Genomic DNA, 23,397 nt, shown 5'->3' with positions numbered 1-23,397 from the left:
CGAGACACCAGTGTATGGTACCTTGGGGGTCGTGGTTCAAAAAGTTTGAGAACCACTGCATCAAAAAAACATGTTTTCTTTAATGAAATGCCAGAAATGTGCTTTAGATGTGTTTAAGCCTGAAGACCAAGACAGGAAATGGAGCCTCTGCTGCTTTTAGTTCACTTCTCTAATTTATGGAAATTTATTCCAAGTTTACGTCTTAACATTACAAATGTTGGCTGTTTGATGCTGGACTTTGATCTATGATACAAACACAAGTTTCATGTTTTTTCATTTTTAGTTATGCCGTACTCTTTACCATAAGATGTCTGGATTCAGCGTAGTTTTCCTGCACCTCTGTGTTCTGGGTACTCGTTTTTTAATCTTTTTTACTTTTCAAGTATAAAATATTGACTGGGATGTAAACTTTGACTTTACTAGTTTTGTCTTTGCTTCATGGTGCTCTTGCAGGATGTGCGTTTGATGCGTCTCTGGCCTGGTCTGTAGATTTGCCAAGTAAAATCAAAGGACTGCTGGGTTCCTGCCTCGTCATCCCTTGTTCTTTTGACTACACTTTGTATCCACCTCAAAGACCAGATCGTGTTGTTTGGTACCAGTACAGGAACAGAGGCTATCCTTTAGCCTTTGATAACTGGTACCCATGGGATGTGATTCCCTTATTCAGAGGAAGAACACATGTCCCTGCTTCTCATAAAAAATGCACTCTAAAGATAGAACGAGTGGAGTGGTCTGACAACAGACAGCGGCTTTATCCTTGGGTTGATCCAGAGAATATTTGGAAAAGCACCTACAGATTCTTTGATAGAACTGTGACCATTGAAGTAGTGGGTAAGTTATCACTTAAACTTTGACTACCAGCTAATTGTTAATTTAAAGATCCCATATTATGCAAACTTTCAACAACTTCATATGGGTGTCAGAGGTCCAACAACATTGTTTTCAAAGTTTATCCCCTAAATTCAGTCGTGGTTCTTCATTTCAGCCATTCCAAGTGAGAGAAGACAGAATTTTCTAATATTTGGGCCTCATACACAGGCTATGAGGACACATAAGACTGTTAGAAAACCTTTAGAAAGTGAATTTTGCATAATATGGGACATTTAATATATGTGGGTTTAATCCTTCACACTTCTTTTGTAAAGACAGGGCAGAGGATCCACAGATTACGATCACAGGAGACATGAAGGTGGGAAAGTCGGTAACTGTGCAGTGCTCCGTTTTTCACACCTGTTCCACCAATCCCCCGGCTCTGAGTCTCAACATCCCACTTAAAGACGCCAAGATACAGCATACTGACATGAATTATGGCACTAAAACTACCCTGACAACAACTTTCATCATACAGCGAGACCGTCAAACTGTGGAGTGCTCTGTACGACACCATGGAGGTCGAACAGCTAAATATTCTAAACCGCTTGATGCAAAATGTAAGTGATGGTCGTGCAAGAAGAAAAGTTGTTTATCCTTCATGCTGACCTTTAACTTTGTTCACCATTTGTTTACCGTTTGCATCTCAGGCTCCTTTTCCCCGTTGATTATCAGCCCTGCATCAAATGAATTTCTTGAGGGAATTGCAAGCCAAGTAACCTGCACTGCCTCCTACATGTGCGCTCAATATAAACCGGTTCTCACATGGAACTACGAGGACATGCCAGCCTCCACCCACACTACCAAGGTGCCACTCAACGGGGTGACTTCATGGAAGACTGTTTCCACACTGACACTCACATTATCAGCTAAGGACCATGGAAAAGCTCTAAGATGCTATGCACAATTCACAGAAGGAAATTTACAGCAAACAAGCATCACTCTACGAGTAAAAAGTGAGTGTAGATGACTTTCCTTATGAAAAACTATTAGTAGGCACTTCTGCAATGAAATGTTCAATGATCACAGATATGTTTTACATTGCTGGCGGTTTTAACATTTTAAATCCTGACCCAAGACAAACTGGTGAGAAAAGTAATTTTTTTTTATTATTTGAAGTCTTTTTTGGTCTTTTAAGAAAATAAAGTAATTAAGTACTATAATAATAATTATTGTAGTACCAAAGGTGTCCACGAGGGGAGCAGAAGACAAATATAAGATTGTGTAAGACAGTGGTTCTCAAACTTTTTCTACTGCGCCCCCCTTTGGAGGAATAAACTTTCCCAGGCCCCCTTCACCCTTATATATATACACAGAGTGAGGGGACCCGGTATATATATATATATATATATATATATATATATATATATATATATATATATATATATATGGATATATACATACAGTACCGTTCAAAAGTTTGGGGTCACCTCCCTATTGAATCCCATGGCAAAGTATATATATATATATATATATATATATATATATATATATAAGTTTTATATATATAAAACTTACTATAACTTACTATAACTATGTAACTTACTATGTAAAAGAAACATAGTGTTTAACCAAGAGCAACATATCTGCCATCTTTCATCCTGGGTGCTAATTTCCATCTGTAGTCTGACAAAGACTATGGATGGAAACACAAAAGAAGAAGACATAACAGTAGTGCAGTACCGTAAATAAGAATGCAACAACAATAATAGCAATAAAGCAGTTTGAGAGACTAAGTCAGTGAACGGTAAATAAAACTGCTTTAAAGTCCCTGTGAGAAAATGCTGATGTTTCTGACCTTAGAACGTTTTTTTTTAAATAATAATTATTATTACTCCTGACATACTTACACAAAAGTTTTACATGGAAGAATTTTATCTGTATTCCCACCTGTGAAACAAAATGTTTTTGTTTCTCACCTTCATCCCTCTGGGCTCAGATGGAAAACTGAAGTAGTTTTGTTTAGTTTCCTCATGTAGTGAAAATTAAATCTCGATGCATCTTTGCTTCATGCATCTCTTTGGTTACAGGAAACATGCATTCTCTGGGTTGGTCCATCTCTACTCCTAGAAGCATAACAGGACTGAGAGGGTCATGCATCGTCATCCCGTGCACGTTCAGCTACACCATCACGTCTCCTCATGGCCTCCAGATTATTTGGTACCTTTACCAGAGTTCTGGTTACCCAGTTGTATTTAACCCAGAGAAAAAAAATGTTGTCAGTGAGTTCAGTGGGATAACCAGTATGATCGGCGCCGTGGCAAATAACAACTGTAGTCTTAAGATAGATAATCTGAAGACGTCACACAACGAGGACCGCCTCTACCCGTGGATTGATAAAAACCCCATTGATCACTACCACTCCCAGGGACACTCGTTTTACGATAAAACCACTCAGCTGATGGTTGAAGGTAAGCATTAAAACGTCATTTCAAGCTAAATATTTACATGACTGCACCACGTTCCAAATGTATTTAACCTTTATTTTACCAAGCAAAACATTAAGAGCTAATTCTTATTTACAATGTTGGCCTGGTAACAACCAGAAAGCACAAAAAAATCCCCAAAAAACAATAATGCACATAAATAATTATGCATGAGCTGTTTTTAGTCATTTCTCTTAAATGATCAAAGTGAATGAAAGTGAATTCAGGTTACTAAATTGGCATAAATTATATCAGGTTATATAATAATGAGTGGTGTTTTGTTGTTGGACTTCTGTGCTTGTCATGGATTGTCCATAACGAACACCTTGTTCAGACATAAGAGTGTCCACATGTGCACCTGGCACCAGGACACTCTAGGCCGCAGTTCGATGATCGACTTTGTAGTCGTGTCGTCGGACTTGCGGCCGCATGTCCGACGACACTCGGGTGAAGAGGGGCGGAGCTGTCAACTGATCACCACCTGGTGGTGAGTTGGCTAAGATGGTGGGGGAGGATGCCGGTCAGGCCTGGCAGGCCCAAGTGTGTTGTGAGGGTCTGCTGGGAACGTCTGGCAGAGTCCCCCGTCAGAAAGAGTTTCAACTCCCATCTCCGGCAGAGCTTCAACCATGTCCCGGGTGAGGCGGGGGACATTGAGTCTGAATGGGCTGTGTTCCGTGCCTCTATTGTCGAGGCGGCCAGCCGCAGCTGTGGCCGTAAGGTCGTCGGTGCCTGTCGTGGCGGTAACCCCCGAACTCGTTGGTGGACACCGGCAGTAAGGGATGCCGTCAAGCTGAAGAAGGAGTCCTATTGGGCCTTTTTGGCCTGTGGGACTCCAGAGGCAGCTGATGGGTATCGGCGGGCTAAGCGGAGTGTGGCTTCGATGGTCGCTAAGGCAAAAGCTCGGGCATGGGAGGAGTTTGGAGAGGCCATGGAGAATGACTTCCGGACGGCTTCGAGGAGATTCTGGTCCACCATCCGGCAGCTCGGGAGGGGAAAGTAGTGCTCCGTCAGCACTGTGTACAGTGGGGATGGGGGGCTGCTGACCTCGACTCGAGACGTTGTGAGGCGGTGGAGGGAATACTTCGAAGACCTCCTCAATCCCACCAACACGTCTTCTGATGAGGAAGCAGAGTCTGGGGTAGCTGGTGCTGGCTCTCCCATCTCTGGGGCTGAGGTCGCTGAGGTGGTTAAAAATCTCCTTGGTGGCAAGGCCCCGGGGGTGGATGAGGTCTGCCCGGAGTTCCTTAAGGCTCTGGATGCTGTAGGGCTTTCTTGGTTGACACGCCTCTGCAGCATCGCGTGGACATCGGGGACAGTCCCCCTGGACTGGCAGACTGGGGTGGTGGTCCCCCTCTTCAAAAAGGGGGACCGGAGGGTGTGCTCCAACTACAGGGGGATCACACTCCTCAGCCTCCCCGGTAAGGTCTATTCAGAGGTGCTGCAGAGGAGGGTCCGTCGGATAGTCGAACCTCGGATTGAGGAGGAGCAGTGGAGTTTTCGTACCGGTCGTGGAACAGTGGACCAGCTCTACACCCTCTTTGGGGTCTTTGAGGGGGCATGGGAGTTTGCCCAACCAATTTACATGTGTTTTGTGGACTTGAAGAAGGCATTTGACCGTGTTCCCCGGGGACTCCTGTGGGGGGTACTCCGGGAGTATGGAGTGCCGGACCCGCTTGTACGAGCTGTCAGGTCCCTGTACGACCGGTGTCAGAGCTTGGTCCGCATTGCCGGCAGTAAATCAGAATCGTTTCCAGTGCGGGTTGGACTCCGCCAAGGCTGTCCTCTGTCACCGATTCTGTTCATAACTTTTATGGACAGAATTTCTAGGCGCAGCTGAGGTGTGGAGGGGATCCAGTTCAGTGGCCTCAGGATTGGGTCTCTGCTCTTTGAGGATGACGTGGTTCTGTTGGCTTCATTGGGACGTGATCTTCAGCTCTCACTGGAGCGATTCGCAGCCAAGTGTGAAGCGGCTGGGATGAGAATCAGCACCTCCAAGTCCGAGACCATGGTCCTCAGCCGGAAAAGGGTGGAGTGCTCTCTCCGGGTCTGCAATAGAGTCCTGCCCCAAGTGGAGGAGTTCACGTATCTCGGGGTTTAGTTCACGAGTGAGGGAAAGATGGAGCTGGAGATCGACAGGCGGATCGGTGCGGCGTCCACAGTGATGCGGGCTCTGCATCGGTCTGTCATGGTGAAGAGAGAGCTGAGCCAAAAGGCAACGCTCTCGATTTACCGGTCGATCTACGTTCCTACCCTCACCTATGGTCATGAGCTGTGGGTAATGACCGAAAGAACGAGATCTTGAATACAAGCGGCCGAAATGAGTTTCCTCCGCAGGGTGGCCGGGCTTGATCTCATTTAATAAAATTACAGAAAACAGTGTTCCAAGTTATTCTGCACAGAAGTTTCCAAACAAGAGCTGAAATGTACAGCTGTTGTATTTTTGTATTACGCACGAGATCATTTAACAATAAAACTTTTTTACAGAGCAGCTACGTGTTATCATGGCAGCAGTTTCAGGGTCTGCAGATGTTGGGCAAGTTGTTGATGCATCAGTAACGCGTGACCCCAACTTAACCTCCTGAGACCCGCGTCCTCATATGATGACATCACATATTTGGTCGTCTTGACCTTAATACTCAATTTTGTGTAACTGAAACTTGCTGAACACCTACACTGTCATCTAGTGGTGTCAGAAGAGATTTTGTTTTTCAATTTAAAATTCTATTACATAATATATAATTAGACATCATAAAATTCTATTTATTGGTTCCATTTAACCGTAGGAGAACAACCAGGCTCAATTTATCACCTCAACAACTCATCCATTGAACTTAGAAGTTACCTGTAGTGCAGTCATCGCTGCAGCTGAGGCCACTGGATCCACTCAAAGACAAAAATAAGTTTATATCTGCATAAATTTGGCCATCGACACATTCACATCTCTGCGTTTGAAGTAATTTCCCATCTTTACCACTAGATGTCAGTAATTCTCCCACATTATCCAACTAATGATCAAAATAGATCTAAACAGAATAAAACCTTGAACTCAGTGAAATCCTACATGCAGAATAACTTGTTATTGTTTTAGGAGAAAGTGTAGAGACATCATTCATGACTGCAGTTTGTTTAACTTTTGATTTTGGAAAGATTAAAGATATGATAGGGCAGTTTTTTTAGTTTGCTGGTGAAGATAAACAAGTAAATTGTAAATTAAATGAGGATTTGTTTCCTTTCAGACAAAAGTTTTTTTTTTTGCTTTGTTTTCACAGACGAAGCACAGAAGCCACAGCTGAGCATCACTGGTATCCCCAGAGTGGGAAAACAGAGCAAATTGTCCTGCAGTGTGCAGCATACATGCATCTCTAATCCTCCAACTCTGTCTCTGAACGGTGTCCTTGGATCAGACCACCTCATGGACACTCTGGTATCAGATGGGATTTGGGAAAGAACAATAGAGCGGACCTGGAACGTAGCGGAAGAAGACAAGAGTGTGAAGTGTACCGTCAGCCACCCTGGTGGTCAGACGGCCTTTACTGATCTCACACTTGACGTTGAATGTAAGAACATCACAAGATGCTGTGTTATATAGTTGAATTGCTCTTTGGCTTTAATCTCAATATCGCATCTGTGCTCAGGTCCTTACGAAGACATCAAAATGGTTAAACCACCAGGTGAAACAACAGAGGGCATAGCACAGTCTGTCATTTGTTCTGTTTCCTACAAATGCAAGAAAAATACGCCAACCATTGTGTGGAACTACGGAGACATGCAGAGTTCATTAAACAGCAAAACAACCTCCATGAATACATACACGACGGAGTCAAATCTAACATTCATCGGTTCCCTGAATGATGATGGAAAACCTCTGACTTGCACTGCACAGTTCATCAGTGGGGAGACCTCGGACTCTACAACTCTGCATGTAAAAAGTATGTTTTTACACGTCACACATGAAGTTAAACTGATAAGATGTGGATATCTTTCTAGCAAAAATAGAATTAACTCATGAGGCCACTTTCATAAATGTCTCAATCCAGCAGCACAAAGAGAAAACAGCCTGTCTGGGGGGCTAAAGGAGCCACTTTCAGGTTACATTTTCTTTTCCCACAAGGTTCCCAATGTTTCTTAAAAACAGGGATGCACGGACTCCACATGTCTTTAAAACGAGTACATATACTTACATTTGTACTCATCGCTACCAGCTTGTAAACACGTAGCTGGAGATGAAGAGACGGTGTGGGGCGTCCCGCTATACTCCAGATAAAATTACACCCCTAGTTCATCACATAGACATTATTAAGTCCTTCAAATGATGAAATGATGAATGACTGTCCCTTTAAAGAGACCAAAAACTTATTGTTTACTACAGAGAAAGTTTGAAGAAGTTTCTGTAACAAACTACATTAATTCACCATGTTCAGAGGTTCTGTTCGGGGGATTTAGCCACCGCCTCATAGTTTTCCATTTGCATGGTCATCGGTCTCCGAGCAGGGCGTGAGGAGATGTAATTATGACCTGACTCATGTCTTTCTTTGTTTTCCAGAGTATGAGAAACCAGCTGAAGTAGAGCCATCAAAAGATGAAAGTGGGTGTACTTTTCATTTATCTTAAAACTAAGTTTTCTTTCATGATCAGAGCTTTGACTGATACAGATAAAACACAGATTTGTAGGACGATCCAAGCCAGCTTCATCTCATTCCCCCAGACGTCCTGCTATCTCCCTTCCTTTCCTCTCTCTCTTCACAGATTTCCAGGTTTTGGCTGCGGACGTTCCTTTCAGCTTCAGCGCTCTGTCCCGCTCCTGTGTGGTTATTCCCTGCAGCTTCCAGGACCACAACCTTGAACCCATGACCCGCGGCATCTGGTCCAACAAAAACGGGGACATTGTTTTCCACAACGGTCGGAGCAGCGTTATGGATCATTTTAAGGACAGAACCAGATTGTTGGGAGATCTGATGGAAAGAAACTGCTCACTAGAGATTGATGACATCAAACCCTTTGACAATGGGCCTTTCTGTTTCGGTGCAGAGAGAGGGGATGATCAATACAGATTCAACAATAGTTGTGTTTTTATTATCATGAAAGGTCCAGAATTAATCTTTATTTACATGATTGAATTGTTCCATTTATTTTGTTTATTTGCATCTTAACTCTGTTATTACTCTTTTACTTCCTCAGCTTCCCCAGATAAACCAGAGATGTCCTCGGTTCCAGCTGAAGTGGATGCTGGTTCATCTGTAACTGTCTCATGTTCTGTCAGTCACACGTGTCCATCACATCCTCCAGAGTTTTCATGGAGTGTCCCTAATATCAGCAGTGAGGTCTCGGACACTTTGCTGTCACGAGGCGTCTGGCAGAGAACGTCCACCATCACTTTTGTGGTTGCTGGAGGAGACGGAGCCCAAAGCCTCACCTGTACTGCCATCTTCTGGAGAGAGAAGCAACAAGCCAGCACGGCCATGCTAACTGTGAAGGGTTAGTGTACAATTTATCTTTCCTGTGTTTGTCATGCAAGTATTTTACATAATTGGATGTTTTTCTCACTATGTTTTTTTCTGCCCATCAGGAACGGGGATGTTCCAGTTTAGGAACTCTGCTCCAGTTGTCTTTCCAGTCACACTTTTAGGGATCATCTTCATCGTCTTAGCTGCAGCATTTGGACTACACATCCACAGGAAGAGGTAAATTCTTTATACACTGTCTGGCCAAAAAACAAAAACAAAAAGTGGGCACATGAGCTTGCAAACAAGTCAGAGCCTCCTGTTGGATAATTCCTGCATGGGAAGTCATCTTTCAGCTGCAACAAGTTATTTAAACCCAACTGATGCAAATGAAAAGAGACAAACAGTATGAATAAGACTTGTTGACATTACAACAAGGCAGATGGCTATTTTTTCTGTTTGACAAATAAATTACTGCAAGTGTTAATTATGCAGCATAATTTAAACCCAACTGTTGTGACTATCTGTCTATATTAATGAAATGAGGTACAGTCGTCTGGGAGCATCGTCATGCCTTCTAATTTATTTACTTTTTGCTCCACACACTCATACAGTCAAGCTACGTCCTTCCTTTGCCTGATATAGTTCTTCCAGGTGCATTTCAAATAAAAGGTCCCCCTGTAGCAGTAATAGTATTAAACATTACATACACAATACTGAATGCACTGCCCTCATTTAGCGTCACTGCTAAATTAGACAGCCAGTTAGCGTATAAGTCCTCCAATGATTGCACAATTGTTTTCTTGATATAAAACTGTGTATTCCTACATTGGACGAACACCCTACTGACTTCATATAAGTCATTTTTATGTGAATTTTCTGCAGCATCTCTGTTTACAACCTGAGCTGCAGGGGGCGACACCTGGATAGAGTGCTCACTCTGAGTTGATGATCATGTCAACATGGGCCACATACAGTGCAGTGTACACAATAAAAGAATAATAACTTTGCAAAGGGAACTTACTCGGTCCAGAGGACAACGGGCTCTAGCACCATCTAGTGTCTCTGTGCACACCACTGATGAGAAGCTTCTTATTTGTTAAAGAACCATGTGGAAAGACACATCCTGTGATTGTGGAAAATACGTTAGTCTGTTTAAGAAGGGTCAGATCATCGGTATCAAGCAGAGAAAACATCATCAGAGATGCAGAAACTACTAAAACTGGGTTCAGAACTGTCCAATGCATTATTGAAATCTGGAAGGATGGTGGGGAACCATCGTCATCCTGGAAGAAATGTGGTCAGAAAAACATCCTGAATGATGGTGGAATCAGGTGGAAGAAAAACAGCAGTAGAACTCAAGACCATGTTTAATAGTAAAAGTTAGAACATTTCCACACGAACAATGTGAAGGAAACTCAAGACATTGGCACTTAACAGCTGTGTGGCCATAAGAAAACCACTAATCAGTGAGGCTAACTGGAGAAAAAGGCTCTGAAGCAATGAAGGAAGGTCATGTGGTCTGATGAGTCCAGATCTATCCTGTTCCAGAGTGATGGAGCATTAGGGTGAGAAGAGAGGAGGATGAAGTGATGCAGCCATCATACCTTGTGTCTACTATACATCATGTTGGGGCAGTCTATGGTTTGGGGTTGCTACAGTTGGTCAGATCTAGGTTCAGGTCTAGGTTCAGCAAGATTATGTGTCCAAAAAATGAGGTCAGCTGCTACCTGAATATACTGAATGAGCAGGTTATTCCATCTTCCCTGATGGCACAGTGCCAGGATTCATGGGGCTCAGACTGTGAAAGAGTGGTTCAGGGAACAGGAGACATCATTTTCACACAAGGATCGGCCACCACAGAGTCCAGACCTGAACCCCACGGAGAATCTTTGGGATGTGCTGGAGAAGGCTTTGAGCAGTGGTCGGACTCTCCATCATCAATACAAGATCTTGATGAAAAAAAAATTCAACTAAGGATGGAAATAAATCTTGTGACGTTGCAGAAGCAAAGCTAAAACCATCACACGTGTCCAACTAGATATTAGAGTGTGTGACCTTTTGCTTTGGACAGGCAGTGTAAGTTAATTAATAATCAATTGATGTGAGAAGCTGTTTTTATTTTTCTTTTAATAATCTATCAATGTGTTTTAGCTGAAAATGTATTTATAGATTATTTTTTCTTTGTGTTAACATTCAGGAAAAATACTGGTGACGCTCTAAGACCACCTCCTCGACCAGAGAAAAGGCATGTGTTTAAATCTATATTCAAACTGTAAACCCATTAAAAAATCATAAAGCATAAAAACTGCAGAAATAATTATGGAAAATGTAGTTATATTTCTTTAAATATTATTTTTTAATTAATTTCCATTAAATAATAATGATGTTTTGTACTGAAATTTCAGGAGATCTCTTTGGGACAGAATGTCCAGGTAAGACTGTTGTGGAAACTGCCTTAAGACCGTGATCTTTTGGCTGTTTTGTATTAATCAATCAATCAAATTTAATTTATAAAGCACTTTTCCCAAACAAAGCAACACAAAATGCTTTACATCTTAGCAGGCTTGTTATTTAAAATTAAGTTAGTAAAAGAAAAAAACTCTCTTTATTAAACTGTCCAGGAGATACCCTCATGGAGACGAGCAGAAACCTCCCAGGCCGGAAAAACGGTATGTAAACAGTGTCCAACGTGGACAAATTTATTTGATTCATGCTAACAAATAATGTTTCTGCCACACAGGAGGTCAATCTGGAACCGGATTTCTAGGTAAGAAAGTCCAAATCAAACATTTGGTTTAAGTCCTCACTCAAAAATCCTTCATACTTCCAACTCTGTTCTTTTAAATAGATCCGATGATGGTCGAGCTGGGTGGCAAAATATGAGGTAGATGTTTTTCATTGCTGCTGAATTTAGTTTGAATCATTCTTAAAGTTTCTGTGTAATAAGTGAAATATTTAACCCTGCTTTTCTTGTTTTTACAGCTCGTTCTGGAGAAGATTTTCAAGGTACTGTTTTCAAACTCCTCTCATACAACTCTACACCAAACATTGATGGAAAATAGCAAGTAACAAATAAAATTCTTGTTATTTCAGACACCACGACAACAGAGCTGACCTCACTGTCAGCTATTTGTAAGTGTCTCTCATTTCCTAAAACCAGAAGCTGAGACAACAAACCTCATGTTATTTCTTTCTGCTCCTAGAAACAACACCAACGCTGTAATCTGTGAGCCTCGTGTCTCCAAAGAGCGCTTTCCTTCTCCAAAAAAGTAACAAAGCCGTCACTTATTATTACATGCTGTTTGTTGTTTAGTTTAATATTAATCATCTGCTTTCTTTAACATTGTGTTTAATACAGCAAACCGAGGAGAGCTGCCCCAGCCACACCTCAGGTCAGTAGCTCCATGCTGAGTAATAATTCCAAATCTAGTCACTCAGGTGATTGCAAGTAAAATTAAAGGTACTTACAAATATTTGTGACCAGGCAGATTCAGTGTTTTAACAATTTAACATTATTTAGAACAGTGGTACTTAAACATGGGGCCATGGCCCATGCATGGGCCTCAAGCTCCACCTAGAAGGCCACAAAAAACTTTCAGTTTTGTACCTAAGGGCCTTGAGGGCCACGAACTGTGGAACTTCTTAATAGAAGACAAGATATTATCAAGCAAACGAGGTATTTAAATGAAAAATGGTCCCAATGCCCCCTAAAATGCAAAAATATTGCCCAAGAACAATCCACTTCATTAAGTACAGTTTAGTAAATGGAGGTAACAAGGCAGAGCCAAGAAGTTTGTAGGGAGTTTAGCTAACTCTATCCAGCAACTAAACATCCAACATTTGTAGAAATCCCCCCTATTTTATTTAGTACATTTAAGATGTAGAAACAGTTTAATATGATGTAGTTCCTTAAACACCCATTGCATTCTCATCCGCCCCACCCCTGGTTCTACCTAAAGACTCCCCAAGCCAGAGTAGATACAGCATCAATCCATACTTCCCTCGTCAAGTATTATTTGGACCATTAACAGGAATGCAAAAGCAAAGCTGAACATATTCTAAAGATACTTACTGTACGTCTCCACACGGTTTATTGATCAAATTCCCATCAGTTTTTTCAAGTCTCTCCATTTTTTTATTGATGAAGTTAAATAAAATATTTAGTGGATTTTATGTTTATAAGCCAGACTGATTTTATTCCATGGGTTAGCAGCCTATTGGGCGTCTTGTATGTGCAGATTCACATACACATGACATAAATGTCTTTCTGATGGTCTCATGGTAATGTTTGTTAGATTTCCTTTAATTTTTTATCATGTCATATTTTACAAGGTTTTAGCCATTAAACTGCAAGTGGGTTTGGTTTAGTTATTGAATACAAATTAAACCAAAAGTGAGATCAATTAAACCAATACAATGTTAATATCCGAAAGGGCCCTTGACCAGTTTGAACTGTAAAAGACCCCCTGGTCTAGAGGTTCCTGTCCTTCATTTCTGATGATATAGAGTTCCAATTTCTGAATCAAATACCTGAAAACCAAAATCTCATGACATTTTCTGACCATTTAATGAGTCAATAATTGCTTCAGTTGATGTATGTTTTCATTCTGAAAATGTTAAACTTTAAACTAACCAGTTTTTTTTATTAAATTTGTTGCAGGATTGCGGTGTGTATGCCAACTTTTGAACGCTTTAGGGACAACTCGGCCTCATCGCTTATATAACGCTTCCAGGCTCAAGTTCATGTTATTATTCTATATTCATGCTTTTTTGTTTAATTAATTTGTGAACATGTTGGAGAAAAGGATTGATCTAAACCTTATTTCACTTCGGAGAAATTCATAAAAGAAAAGACCATTTTCTTTAAAATGGTCTGAAAAAAAGGGCAACGTTGATTAGAATGAGTACTGGTCATATGAGCTGTATTAGACACTGGTTATAATGGGGTGGAGCATGGCTGAATACTGATGTTGATTCATATAAATGTGTACTAGTAGTAGTAGTAGTAAATGTGTAGTAAAGCCAGAGAACTGATGGGAGATGGAAGGATCCACTCTGATCCTGATGAGAACTGGAGGTGAAAGAGAAAATGACTGCAAGGTTGAAGACCCACCTTTTCTCTGCTGCATTTCACTAGTTTTTATTTAGAAATCCAGATCTGCATTTGGTTCTTTTACGCTGAAATCTTAACTTTATTTTGTTATCTGAGCTTTTTCCTGCTGTTTTTATGTAATCAATTTTATCTTTATTAATCTTTGTTTTTCTTTTCTTTTTTTTCTTTCCCTGCACCTTGCTGTAATGTTTTTATGTTTTATGTAAAGCACTTTGAATTGTCTTGTAAATGAAATGTGCAATACAAATAAATTTGCCTTGCCTTTTTCTTCATATGCTTCATTTTTCCGTCTGCAAACATAGAGCTGATGTGTCTTGGCAAAAAGTTCCATTTTTGTCTCATCTGTCCATAGGACATTCTCCCAGAAGCTTTGTGGCTTGTCAACATGTAGTTTGGCTTTTTTATGGTTTGTTTTCAACAATGGTGTCCTCCTTGGTCGTCTCCCATTAAGTCCACTTTGGCTCAAACAACGACGGATGGTGCGATCTGACACTGATGTTCCTTCAGCTTGAAGTTCACCTTTAATCTCTTTAGAAGTTTTTCTGGGCTCTTTTGTTACCGTTCGTATTATCCGTCTCTTTGATTTGTCATCAGTTTTCCTCCTGCAGCCACATCCAGGGAGGTTGGCTACAGTCCCATGGATCTCACATTTCTGAATAATATCTGCAACTGTAGTCACAGGTACACCAAGCTGCTTGGAGATGGTCTTATAGCCTTTACCTTTTACATGCTTGTCTATAATTTTCTTTCTAATCTCCTGAGACAACTCTTTCCTTTGCTTCCTCTGGTCCATGTTGAGTGTGGTACACACCATGTCACCAAACAGCACAGTGACTACCTGTAGCCCTATATATAGGCCCACTGACTGATTATAAGATTGTAGACACCCGTGATGCTAATTAGTGGACACACCTTGGATTAACATGTCCCTTTGGTCACATTATTTTTAGTCTTTTCTAGGGGTACCATCATTTTTGCCCAGGCCTGTTTCATGAGTTTATTTTTTTTTCCAAATAATTTTGTTGAAGCATGTTTGAAAAGCAACGTCTGACTTTCATTGATTAAATTTCATAGAATTTTAATTTTTTTATTACTTTAGTCAGATTCAAGTTATTTCTGTGACCATTGAAAATTATCTTTCATTAACCGAAGGGTACCAGCAAATTTGTCCACGTGTGTAACTATAAGTCTGAGCGAACCAAAATAACCTGTGGAGTTCCCCAAGGCTCCGTCGTGGGGCCACTGCTGTTCATCTACATGCTGCCACTCGCTCAAATTGTGAAAAACAGTTATATTGAGACAGTTGTGAATTCGGCTTATGACTCAGCAGGATTTATAAAAACTTGTCCATGCATTGTCCTAGAATTGATCCTTGGGGAACCCCACACTCAATTTTATGGGTCCTTGAGGAACATGTATCCTGTGGAAGTAATTTTAATGCATATGGCAATTAATCATATTTACTCATAGAATAGCCACAAGTGTAATCATTCTTTTACTTGTAAAATGCATTTATTAATTTTTTATTCTCAATTACATTTCATGACGTGTGTTTTCTTTTCCTTCTGATATAGAACATTACTGATATAGAACATTGACGTTATTATTCTCCTGTTGGGTCATTGTATGTGAGGTCAGGCTGACCACTCTTTCGGATTCATGACGTGGGAGAAAGATGAGACTGAAAGGCAGCTGATAGAAAACGTTTGTTTAGAAAATGGCAGCCTGATTGGGCGAGAATGGCGCCTTTCAATCTCCCTTTCTCCTACTATCAGTTTGAGAGACTGATCTTCAGCTGGAACCAGGTTGAATAAAAACTGATGTTAATGATGCAAGAGCCAGAATCTCTATGGATTTCATGAGAGTTTGTATGACACTCTCAACTTGCAAATAAAACTGTTTGTATTTTATACTTCTCCTGTAATAAATCTTCTAATTACTTTTACTCTTTCAGACTCTTGGTAATTTTTCTATAACAATTGGCGTTGTCTATGGCAGGATTCCGAGAGTGACTACGGAGAACCGAAGCGACGGTGTGTCTGATCAACCTGAACATGATTCAGCCTCCAGTTTGAAAGGGGGACCCCTCGCTAAGATTCTCTGAACTCACCTCTGGAATCAACGAACCAAAATATAGTCTGAAATAAGTCTGGTGAGTAGGAAGAATCTTGTTTAATTAAGCTGTGAAGCTGGTTTGGGAGACAGAGTGGTCTGTCTGGGCTTGTGTGAGTCTGGCCGTGTGGGCGTACGAGGTGGTAGATGCGGGATACAGGCCTGCAGCTGGTTAATCCCTCTGTGTCCGCAGAGGTCCCCCGGTGGAAAAGGCCACCGGGTAAGAGTGGCCGGGTAAACTTATTACTCGGAGTCTGTGAAGACGTTCACGAAGAAAACAAACCTACTAAACAGCCAGAGGGTTTTGTTTCAAGTACATTATCCATGTTCAATCATTTATTTAAATTCATGGCACTGATAAGTCTGTTCTACACAAGAGGCGTACGGACAACTGACTTCGAGAACAACAGTTTTTGAGAACATTTTCTTTTTCTTCCATTTCTCATCCTTCATGAGAAAATATACAAGCTGTCAAATAATCTGATCAGTCTGAGAAAATGTGTTGCTCTGCTTCACAACGCTCAATATATGCACAAGGACAGTTCAGTGACACTGCTTGAAATGAAGAATGCTTTTTGCTTACACACACACACACACACACACACACACATTGAAGGTTTTTTTTTTTTTTAGCATTATCAAATCTCTGAGGGGAAACATTTGCAACTTTCCTCAGACACACACACTCTGTAGAATAAATATTAACCCTATTTTCCTTTTTCTCCTTTTCCTCTCCTGAAGCTCACAGGCTGCAGACCTGACCCGACTCAGTTCTTCCGCCAGGATAAAAGTCAGCAGAGACCCACTGATATAAGAAAACACTCTATCACCACCATGTCCTACGAACTGAGACTGATGCCCACCCCTACCCGCTCCACCTGCTCCTACTTGCTCCACCTGATGCTCTATAGGATTCAAGATCTCCAGCAATTACCACCAGAGAGTTCCTCTGCTTCGAGTTTCAAAGAGACTGAAACCAGATGTTTGATGGACATGTAAACATCTGCTTTGATCATGCCTTTTATTTAGAGGACAAGACCAACGCTCACAAGAAAACAAGACAAGGAAACTGTGTGACCTTTCCGGCCCAGTTTCTGTGGTGGCGTGGCCACTGGGCTGAGGTGGGTGGTGGGGGCCAGAGGTTGGAAAACCATCCAGGTCTGCTGACCAGAGACAGAACATCCATGTGGTGAGAAGGGTCATTGGGCATAAAGTGAAAAGGCGGTTTGCCATCTGACTGATCCCCGGCAGAGCTGACTCGGAGATGGAAGCAGTCATGTGACCACGTGACTCTGATGGTGAGACGTTCTGATTTCATACCATAAATAGTTCATGATTTAATACAAAACTCTGTTAATACACCGAAGTTTAACACATCTTATCTTTAATTATAAAAGGAAAGGAAACACAGCTTCAGTTCTAGAGTAGGTCTGCACATAAGACGAGTTCACAGCTGGAACAAGAAACACACACATGTACACACACATTTACATGAACAAACACACACACGCTCACTGCAATGAAGTAGCTGTTGCTACTGACGACATGACAACATGACATGATGAGCTACTAACCCTGTCTGTTTAGAAAACAGAGAACATGTTTAGCGAGCTGGTGGCAGCAACCTTTCCTCAGGTCTCCAACACTGATCGGCTCCTTGTTTTAAAAGAAAGAGAAATGAGTAAAACCAGATGAAAATAATATTTTCTTTATTTGATCCTTCAGATGCATCCTAACGGTGACTCACTGACACATGAATTTATATTTCCTCCAGATTACCGTCTAACCGCTGACCCAGAATCTGATAAGATGGTTTCTCTTTCGTTCCTACAGCTGAAGCAGTGAGAGAGTAAAACCTTCCTGCCAGAGGAAGAAATACCAACATGCTGATCCTCATGTGTATTTATATAAATACCGAACAGCAGTTTCCCTGCTTGGTTCTGTGGTGATGCAAGCTGCAAGTCTCCTGATTTCCTCACAACTTTAAGTGTGTGTGTGATTTGCACCAAAACTGCTCGTGTGTCTCTGGGTCCTGATTATTTTATTTTTGCTCACATTTGGTTTAAGTTAAGGTTTAAATATCTTGGTATCTATAATTTATAATAAACCTGAAAGAGCTTCATTTTGCTCTTAAAAAGGCTCCATAAGAACTTTGACCCGTGATCTCATGTGTGAACATAACATGCTGCATTTAGGGGTTATTAGCAGCCACATCCACATAAACTGGAAGGACTTTCTTTGGTATTTATCTGTCATGGCTCATTGGTAAATTTAAATAGATAACATGGCTCTTTGAGATCAAGGTCTCAAACATATATAAAAGAAGAAAAATACATACGATTTTACTTTAAGAATCAACACTGAAGGTCTGATCTATGTTTCAATCACGCAAACTAAAGATCTGAAATCTGTCAGAAAGAAGAAGAAGAAAAAAAAGAGGATGGATTAATAAACAGTTTCCTTAGAGGAAAATAAATAAATCCCTTAGAGAAAATGGTGATTAATAAATGGTAAAAAAAATAAAGCAAATTAAAGAAGCTCCTCTTTTAACTGTCAGCAACTAACCAGATGAAAATTAGTTTAAGTAAAAAAAAGGAAACTTGAAACATTAGTTCAACAAACCTACGTTAATACAGATAAAATAGTTTTTGGTTGTTGTTGTTATTTGCAATAAAATGGGAAAGTACACTGTAAGAATTAATACAGAGGTGCCGGGAGAAAATACAAACTATTTCATAATAATCTGATATCCATGGATGTTTTAAACTGATTCTCTTGTAAAATAAAAATAAAAGATTTGTAAAAGAACAAAAGAGAAAAAGCTGCTCGAGCAAAATCAGGCTGATGGCATGAGGCATGATGGACACATAATTAATAGAAATTCATATTGGCCTAATGTCCACATCATCTTGGAGTTTAATAAATTGATTAAGAAAACTCCAGCAGACTTCATGTCTTTCCAAAACGAAGCCATATTGGCCTTCAAGGATCCTCCTACATGCAGGGAAAATCTACCTGCTTTGATTTGGCTTTTCTGCAGAACGAGTGACGTAACTGACAAAGTTCTGACTGACCTGAACGAACTGACTGACTTTACTTGACCTTTTCCTTCCAGCAGGATTTTCTCCAGGACGCTGCTCTGCTTCCACACAGGGATGGTTGCTGTGTTTCATAATGCTGCTACTCTGATGTTATTAACCAGAAACACCTTTATTTTCCTGATAAGCAGGACTGATGATGTGGATCTGCCTCCAGGAAAAGACGTCTACACTAAATCTCTTTTGAATGTGTGTGTGTGCATTTTGAAAATCAAACATGATGTTGACCCTTGTGACATTTTGGGATAAACTTTTACAGGTGGAGAAGATTATCACCGTGTCCACATGAATTCATCTTATCATGCTGCTGATGATGCTGCTTTCACAGGGGTGATACCGGAGCAGTGGCCTTCAGGGTCCAGTCGTACAATCTGGTTAATTTTATAATAACTTGTTTTTCTAGATTACAGGAACAAGCAGATTTTATAATAAATATCTGATATGTTTATGTTGGTATGTGCATGTATGACACTGTCCTGTGGTTTGAGTGAATGTTGATGTGTTTTAGAATGTTTGTTTGTCCACATCTTTCTCTCATAAAGCTGGTTGCTATGGCGACGCAGATACCGTTCTAAAAACTGGACGGTGAGCTGGTTTTGGACGTGTCTAAAAACCGGACGGTAAGCTGGTTTTGGACGTGTCTAAAAACCGGACTGTAAACTGGTTTCAGACGCGTCTAAAAACCGGAAGGTAAGATGGTTTCGGACGCGTCTAAAAACCGGACGGTAAGCTGGTTTTGGACGTGTCTAAAAACCGGACTGTATATGGCAGGCCAGAGCTGCCACAATTACGCCCCTAATCTGTCACGTTTCACCCAAAGAACGGCGAAAAAAACGCCGTTTTGTCAGTAAACACGGCGTTTTTTTCGCCGTTCTTTGGGTGAAACGTGACAGATTAGGGGCGTAATTGTGGCAGCTCTGGCCTGCCATGGTAAGCTGGTTTCGGACGTGTCTAAAAACCAGACGGTAAGCTGGTTTTGGATGCGTCTAAAAACTGGACGGTAAGCTGGTTTTGGACGTGTCTCGGGTTGCTACTTCTGTCTGTCTCACTCCGCCGTCTCTCCCTCAGCGTCTCCCTACTTCTCCTCCTCGCTCCCTCTCTCCTCTGCCCCTCCCTTCACATCCTCTGCTTTTCACTTTTCATTTACTGTAAGTCATATGATTTTATTTTAAGTTACGTAAGTACTAAACTAAATGAAGCCTTGTTTACTGCCATGTGGGACTGAGAAGGAAGTGATTATATATATATATATATATATATATATATATATATATATATATATATACAGTACAGACCAAAAGTTTGGACACACCTTCTCATTCAAAGAGTTTTCTTTATTTTCATGACTATGAACATTGTAGATTCACACTGAAGGCATCCAAACTATGAATTAACATATGTGGAAGTATAGTACATAACCAAAAAGTGTGAAACAACTGAAAATATGTCATATTCTAGGTTCTTCAAAGTAGCCACCTTTTGCTTTGATTACTGCGTTGCACACTCTTGGCATTCTCTTGATGAGCTTCAAGAGGTAGTCATCTGAAATAGTTTTCACTTCACAGGTGTGCCCTGTCAGGATTAATAAGTGGGATTTCTTGCCTTATAAATGGGGTTGGGACCATCAGTTGCATTGTGGAGAAGTCAGGTTGATACACAGCTGATAGTCCTACTGAATAGACTGTTAGAATTTGTATTATGGCAAGAAAAAAGCAGCTAAGTAAAGAAAAACGAGTGGCCATCATTACTTTAAGAAATGAAGGTCAGTCAGTCCGAAAAATTGGGAAAACTTTGAAAGTGTCCCCAAGTGCAGTCTCAAAAACCATCAAACGCTACAAAGAAACTGGCTCACATGCGGACCGCCCCAGGAAAGGAAGACCAAGAGTCACCTCTGCTGCGGAGGATAAGTTCATCCGAGTCACCAGCCTCAGAAATCGCAGGTTAACAGCAGCTCAGATTAGAGACCAGGTCAATGCCACACAGAGTTCTAGCAGCAGACACATCTGTCGAACAACTGTTAAGAGGAGACTGTGTGAATCAGGCCTTCATGGTAGAATATCTGCTAGGAAACCACTGCTAAGGACAGGCAACAAACAGAAGAGACTTGTTTGGGCTAAAGAACACAAGGAATGGACATTAGACCAGTGGAAATCTGTGCTTTGGTCTGATGAGTCCAAATTTGAGATTTTTGGTTCCAACCACCGTGTCTTTGTGCGACGCAGAAAAGGTGAACGGATGGTCTCTACATGCCTGGTTCCCACCGTGAAGCATGGAGGAGGTGTGATGGTGTGGGGGTGCTTTGCTGGTGACACTGTTGGGGATTTATTCAGAATTGAAGGCATACTGAACCAGCATGGCTACCACAGCATCTTGCAGCGGCAGGCTATTCCATCCGGTTTGCGTTTAGTTGGACCATCATTTATTTTTCAACAGGACAATGACCCCAAACACACCTCCAGGCTGTGTAAGGGCTATTTGACCAGGAAGGAGAGTGATGGGGTGCTGCGCCAGATGACCTGGCCTCCACAGTCACCAGACCTGTACCCAATCGAGATGGTTTGGGGTGAGCTGGACCGCAGAGTGAAGGCAAAAGGGCCAACAAGTGCTAAGCATCTCTGGGAACTCCTTCAAGACTGTTGGAAGAGCATTTCAGATGACTACCTCTTGAAGCTCATCAAGAGAATGCCAAGAGTGTGCAAAGCAGTAATGAAAGCAAAAGGTGGCTACTTTGAAGAACCTAGAATATGACATATTTTCAGTTGTTTCACACTTTTTGGTTATGTACTATACTTCCACATGTGTTAATTCATAGTTTGGATGCCTTCAGTGTGAATCTACAATGTTCATAGTCATGAAAATAAAGAAAACTCTTTGAATGAGAAGGTGTGTCCAAACTTTTGGTCTGTACTGTATATATATATATATTTACTGCAATGCTCTTCTTTCTGGTCTTCCAAAGAAGTACCTGAACCAGTTGCAGCTTGTACAGAACACAACTGCACATCTGTTGACAAAGACCAGAAAGAGGGCCCACATTACACCAATTTTAAAGTCTCTCCACTGGCTCCCCGTCAGCTTCAGAATCGATTTTAAGATTCTTTTATTGGTTTTTAAGTCTCTTAATGGTCTTAGCCCACCTTATTTATCTGATTTGCTTTTATCTTATGAGCCCACTAGACCCCTCAGGTCCTCTGGTACTGGCCTTTTAACTGTTCCCAGAGTAAAAACAAAAACCCACGGCGAGTCCTCCTTTTATTTCTACGGCCCTCGTATGTGGAACAGCCTGCCTGAGGACGTGAGGGGAGCACCTAGTGTGGATATTTTTAAAAACAGACTCAAGACCCACCTTTTTAGTTTAGCATTTTAATCATTACTTTTATTATTACTATTGTATTTATTCATTTCTTTATTCTTAACACACAGGCTGTAATCAGCTTCTATTTATTTATCATTTATGTATTTGTTTTATCATTTTGTATTCTCTTATTTCAAGGGTTCTCTTATTTTATGGGTCTTAGTAATATTACTTTTATACCCAGGGTTGGTTTTTAGATTGTTTTAGATTTAGTTTTACAGTGTTTTATCTCAGTGTTTCCCCACACCACAAGACCCCAGAATTTATGACAGAGTTTCCTTGGTCCTTTTAACTTGCTTTTACCCTCTGTGTTGTTTGTGTGTTTGATGGGAAGGGGCGGGGGGTGGGCTTGCTGCTCTTGGGTTGGGGTTCTGGGGGATTTTACTCTCTGTAAAGCACCTTGAGTTGCTATTTTTATGTATGAAAGGTGCTATATAAATAAAACATTATTAAAAAAGCAGCCTTTCTGTAAACTGTAGAAACAGACAGGTTACACATTCACATGAATGCGCACCACATGTACGCACATTGTCACATATTTTTCTGATGATGGAAAATTAATGAGTGGGTTGGTTTTAAGTTGTTTTTTCTGCTAGTGGGAAAGTACCGGATGGGATTGTTTTGAGTTTCTTATCTGCTAGAGGGAAGGTACCAAATGGGATGGTTTTGAGTTGTGTATATATACTAGTGATAATTTGAAGAGACTTGATTCTGCGGAGATTTTTACGGAGGTTTTGCAGAGAAGGTAGGAGGCATTCTACAGGGACTTTTTACAGAGATTTTGTTAGATTTTTGTAGACCTTTACCCCTTTGCTGGGATAGATTTTGCCCTTTTTACCAAGGGAGATTTATTATTATTAGAGAAGACTTAGACCGCGAAAGCGGAATCACCCATTGAAACTTTTAGTTTAGACTTATTTCTTATATTTTAGTCTTTTAATCCCCACTTAAAGGGAAACCCCTAAAAGGGAATTTTATT

General features: G+C 41.0%; 1 protein-coding gene across 1 annotated transcript in view; it reads left to right on the top strand.

Annotated features, from left to right (window-relative positions):
• Positions 1-598: 598 nt before the first annotated feature.
• LOC121635704 overlaps positions 599-23,397 on the top strand; it is a 39,701-nt gene continuing 16,902 nt past the window's right edge. Inside the window, exons 1-17 of the mRNA XM_041979007.1 lie at positions 599-831; positions 1,146-1,430; positions 1,521-1,826; positions 2,901-3,281; positions 6,566-6,853; positions 6,932-7,225; positions 7,840-7,881; positions 8,043-8,381; positions 8,475-8,771; positions 8,863-8,977; positions 10,938-10,985; positions 11,146-11,172; positions 11,362-11,409; positions 11,481-11,507; positions 11,589-11,624; positions 11,723-11,746; positions 11,834-11,872. Coding sequence (XP_041834941.1) covers positions 1,184-1,430; positions 1,521-1,826; positions 2,901-3,281; positions 6,566-6,853; positions 6,932-7,225; positions 7,840-7,881; positions 8,043-8,381; positions 8,475-8,771; positions 8,863-8,977; positions 10,938-10,985; positions 11,146-11,172; positions 11,362-11,409; positions 11,481-11,507; positions 11,589-11,624; positions 11,723-11,746; positions 11,834-11,872 — 2,558 coding nt within the window. The 5' untranslated portion in view covers positions 599-831; positions 1,146-1,183. The remainder of the gene's footprint in view (positions 832-1,145; positions 1,431-1,520; positions 1,827-2,900; positions 3,282-6,565; positions 6,854-6,931; positions 7,226-7,839; positions 7,882-8,042; positions 8,382-8,474; positions 8,772-8,862; positions 8,978-10,937; positions 10,986-11,145; positions 11,173-11,361; positions 11,410-11,480; positions 11,508-11,588; positions 11,625-11,722; positions 11,747-11,833; positions 11,873-23,397) is intronic.

Source organism: Melanotaenia boesemani, chromosome 24, assembly GCF_017639745.1.
Source record: "Melanotaenia boesemani isolate fMelBoe1 chromosome 24, fMelBoe1.pri, whole genome shotgun sequence".
NCBI classification, from domain to species: Eukaryota; Metazoa; Chordata; class Actinopteri; order Atheriniformes; family Melanotaeniidae; genus Melanotaenia; species Melanotaenia boesemani.
Note: the sequence above shows the minus strand (reverse complement) of the source record. Positions and strands in the feature narration are given on the sequence as shown.